Source organism: Hydractinia symbiolongicarpus, chromosome 3 (genome assembly GCF_029227915.1).
Source record: "Hydractinia symbiolongicarpus strain clone_291-10 chromosome 3, HSymV2.1, whole genome shotgun sequence".
NCBI lineage: Eukaryota > Metazoa > Cnidaria > Hydrozoa > Anthoathecata > Hydractiniidae > Hydractinia > Hydractinia symbiolongicarpus.
The window spans coordinates 3,655,783-3,660,435 of NC_079877.1; the positions used below are offsets into that span (position 1 = coordinate 3,655,783).

Consider the following 4,653-nt stretch of genomic DNA (forward strand, 5'->3'; position numbering starts at 1 on the left):
GTTCATGATTTGTTTTAAATGTATAGCTACCATCATTGTTACTGTAAAGATTAAATATTTAAGTGCCATAATGTTGAATACAAGCAAATTTTTAAGATTTAGTCGTTTTATCCCAAGAGAAATTAGAGAATAGAGAATCTGTTCTAGTTTCATTTAAATTGAGAGAAATGTCATTTTACTTTTCAATCACAATTCCGTCTATTTCTTATAGCAAATATATAAACAAATTGATTGATTAGACCTGAAGATTCATTTTCATATCCGAAATACATTGTTAAATCATGGAAGTGTGGTTAAATATAAATGGTTGAATAAAACATCTCTGTTAATCAATTAATTTGACATACCATTTGTTTTTGTTTTGTTTTTTGAATTGAGTAAGAAAAAGTAAATTAAAGATTACGTCCTATTACCGTTTATTGCTAGATAAACCCTTTTACAAAACGCTGAAATAGGGTTAGCAGTAACTTCCATTTTTTACATCATTAGAATTTAGAGGCATGTAAACACCAAATTACGAAAAAAATTTGGTGTTATCTGTTTTGGTTTTTATTAATATAACTTATGTTTCAAAATCACTAGTTGTGAGAAAAAAATTGACAGAACTCATTCGGGGATTACAAAGCCTCTTCCAACTGGTCATAAAAATTCTCACGTACAAGCCAATTTTAAAAATTTTCGTGGATGAGGCAAATTCCAAAAGTATTTCAAAATTTGGCGGTTCAAAAATTATTTAAGGTTATAACAAAATCTGCAAAAAATTAACTTCAAATAAACAAAAATTTCTACCATTATATTATGCAGGAGTAGAACTAAAATTCGTCCTACAAGCAATTATAAGCACTGTTTCTATTACGTACTACAAACTTCGATTTTTTTTTCTAAATGATCGCACAAACACCTGGCAACTTAAGAACTTCCACTGATTTGAAAATCTTAACTCGTACTAAGTTTTGCTAACGTCTGCCTCCACGCTGCTGATTTTCGGACTATGAAGCATGGACTGTTCTGAAATGCAGGCATGGCAGAAACTGCCAGTAGTGCATTTTTAACGCTTACACATGATTAACTAACCTACGATTCTATAAGCTCAAAGCTTACCCTCTGCTGAGTTTTCTCAAGTTGATTCACTTCGGCAGTTTCAAAAAATAACAAATAATCGGCCTTTTTGCAGTAACATGCCCAAGATTGCAGTAACATGCCCAAGATTGCAGTAACATGCCCAAGATTGCAGTAACATGCCCAAGATTGCAGTAACATGCCCAAGATTGCAGTAACATGCCCGAGATTTCAGTAACATGCCCGAGATTGCAGTAACATGCCCGAGATTGCAGTATGTTTTTCAGGTTTCAAGCTTTTTTATTGCTAATGCAGCTGAATGTTTACATGCTTGGACAAAGAACATTCATTTAGAATTAATAATCACAAATAAATTTTTTGAATAGGACAGGTGCATCATGTTTAAACACTACGGCTTTTCGTCAATCACGCATGTATTAATAAAAAGAAAAAAATGTCTACAAATTTATAAAATATAAAATTTAAATATTACAAGAAATTAAATTTGTTTTCAGTCCTAACTTGCCTTGGGACCAAAACAATGTGCAAAGAGGCGTCAAGGTGCAATATTTTTTATTCGTTTTTTAAGTCACATGTAAACAACCATTCCGTTATTGTTGTTATTGTTTTTCCAATTCTGAGCACGTTGAAAGAATGTCCTCTTTTTCGGTTGTGTCGTATTGACAATCCATTCGTAGTAACCTTTACCTAATGGTAATAACATTGTAGTTGGTGATGGATGTGTCGTTGAGAACGATTGCAATTCATAGCCATACTTACAACAACCCATGAACTGGAGAAATTTTAAAATCTGCTTTCTGTATAAAGTTTGCATATGTGCATAAATGAAAACATTAGCGCAACTGTTCGCTGTATGCATGACTTTTAGCCAAGAATTAATCTGCAATATCGTAGGGCTGCTTCCTATGCCACTGCTGGAGTTCACCCATGAAAGATTGTATATCAGGTAAAAAAGTTCTCTTGGAAATACTAATAAAATGAAAACAATTCCCATGGTAACTAAGACACGCATGATTCGTTTCGATTGCGCATGTCTCTGCAATCTCAGATCAATGGCAGTGGAGGTGTGTTGGTTTCTTTTCAAAGTGAGATAGATACTGATGTTTGTACCTCCAAAGACAACAATGAATGCAACCAGTCTAAACAAAATCAATGAACAATTTGGTACTGCATATTCCAATGTTTGCACTCCCGAGACGTAGCAACGATTCCCATCCGGAGATAACTTTAACACCAGAATATAATGCACAAAAGAAGCTATCGAAAGCAGCATATTAATTGTATTAGCAAGAGTTACCATTTTGAATGATAACTGACCATAAAATGGCGTGACTATTGCAAGAAAACGATCAATTCCAAAAATTAATAACACACCCCCCGAAGCAGCTGTCATAATTGGACCAATGGCTGGTAATATCTTGCAACCATAATAACCAAAAGGCCATTTAGAGTAATGCGTAAGCGTCCAGAATATGTATAATGTTGGGTTAAACACTGACGTCAAGAGGTCAATGACTCCTAGGTATAGAATCAACCATTCAGTAGTGGATTTTAACTTTTTCTTGACACCAAATACGTAACATACTAAAAGGTTTCCAACCACCCCTGTCACCATGATTACTATGAATGCAAATACCAACAACCATTCACTGAATGTAACATCCTTCTCAATTGATTGTGGTGTTGATGAATTAGAAGAGTTTCCAAATGACATATTTGTTTAACAGATCTGTTTTGGTAATGCTCAAGGATAACCAGGTTGCAATTGTTGCTTTTATTGTGTTGTTGTTTTTGTTGTTTTTATGATGTTATTATGTCTAAATTAAAAGGGAAACATATTATTATATCTTTCGATATCTTTCTAACCGAGGAAGAAAAGAATAAAGTATTATCATCCGAAACTATTGCATTTTTCCATATGAGCATCCTTTTAAATCGATCAGTGGATTTGTGGTAGAGTGTTCGCATTTAGTGAGCAAGGTTTTGGGTTCAAACCCCAACAACGTCATGCTAGAGACTATAAAAGTGTGAATCGACTTTTTTTTCTTTAACATTTAATATAAGAAAAGGATTGATATCTTGGTGATCGTCTAGTTGAAAGGCTATGTTCGGCTTCCATAGTTCAAATGAAAGCTTTAATTGCACTAGGACCCCCTTTGCAGGTCCCTCGTTGAGAACAGTTCCTAAAAAAACTGAAGAGTTTATCCGGGATAGTAATAATAATAATAATAATTTATTTTTAAATTCATAAATGGCCATTTTATATATTTTCTGGATTTTGAAAACACCTCTACGCTTCCGTTCTCGAAAGATCAGAAAAGTCTTGTTAGAAAAACTATACATAAATATTAGAGTTTCATGGACTGTTTTGTAAGTTGGCTCCACGTCAATCCAAACAAAGCAGGAATTATCTTCTCCATTTTTCAACTTATTTAACTTGATTTTTTAGATTTCTGCCTTATGTGATAGAATAGTAAAGGTTTTTGTTTGTTCAGTGCGTCCATTGTAGAAAGGAGCACCATAATTGTCACCGTTATATCAGCCACACATCTCAAAGAAAAACAAACAAAAATAAAAGAGAAAAAAATATACAGGATGAAATGCTCGACAAAAGAAGGATATTTTCACTTCCGCAACGTCTTTCTAATGCCTTTGTTATTTGTGTTTTTATTAGTACAATTATGTACATAGAAACGTTAAAAATAAATAAAAAACATATTAATAGTAGTAGTAAACAAAGTTTAATAAGAAAGGATAAATTATCATCGGAAAGAAATTCTTGATATACAATAACATCCATGAAAATTACCTATTTTTTATTGTTGTGAAATAAACTAATATATTCACCAAATAGATTATTATACTACTTAAAAAACTGAAAGCTTAACGATTTTTTCCCCTGACGGTAATCTGACTATCGAATTTTCAAAATATATTGTCTAGCACACCTGCAACTCAGAGACTCTGCAACCAAGTTATTGAAATATCTGTGCTATTTTCATTGCCGTAAAAAGTCGATTCATGAATCTCGAGAATTTATATGAGTAAAGTGTTAACAGAATCAAAGAACGTAAAACTACTTGTAGAAGCTAGACTTAATAACGCTTGATGTATAGTTTTGCCAGAATTTCATTAGAAAGATGAGGAAACTCCACCAGCAAGAGCGTTCATCCATTTTCTATATTTTATATCAAACAAAATCAACAATAGGTGAACAAATCTCAAAAAAATAACTGAGATTGTCCTAAGTAGTCGAAACTTCAAATATTAATGGTTTGGTATAAGAATATAATTATTAATTTGGAGGACACTCAAGATTACGAAAATGCTACAGACCAGAGTTGCAGCAACATTAATGAGTAACGCTTAAAAACAAAGTAGCATATTTCTTAAATAAAGCCTGTCATGGTGATTTGCAAAGGTTAAATAAGATACTAACTACATAATACATCTCTACCTCTTTCTTCAGCTGTTTAATATAGTAACTATATAGAATGCAACTATCCTGTAATTAGCTTCTTTGTAAGTTGTATAAGTTCATAACATATCGGTATGTTTCAAAGACCGCACGAC

General features: G+C 32.7%; 1 protein-coding gene across 1 annotated transcript; it reads right to left on the minus strand.

Moving 5' to 3' along the window:
• Positions 1-1,474: 1,474 nt before the first annotated feature.
• Positions 1,475-3,528, minus strand: LOC130635359 (neuropeptides B/W receptor type 1-like). Its single transcript, XM_057444692.1, has one exon. The coding sequence runs from the start codon at positions 2,792-2,794 to the stop codon at positions 1,649-1,651; it is 1,146 nt and encodes a 381-aa protein (XP_057300675.1). The 5' UTR covers positions 2,795-3,528; the 3' UTR covers positions 1,475-1,648.
• Between the last annotated feature and the right edge of the window lie 1,125 nt (positions 3,529-4,653).

Coding starts and splice junctions, on each gene's coding strand:
- LOC130635359 (XM_057444692.1), bottom strand. CDS start 2,794: ATGTCATTTGGAAACTCTTCTAATTCATCAACACCACAATCAATTGAG.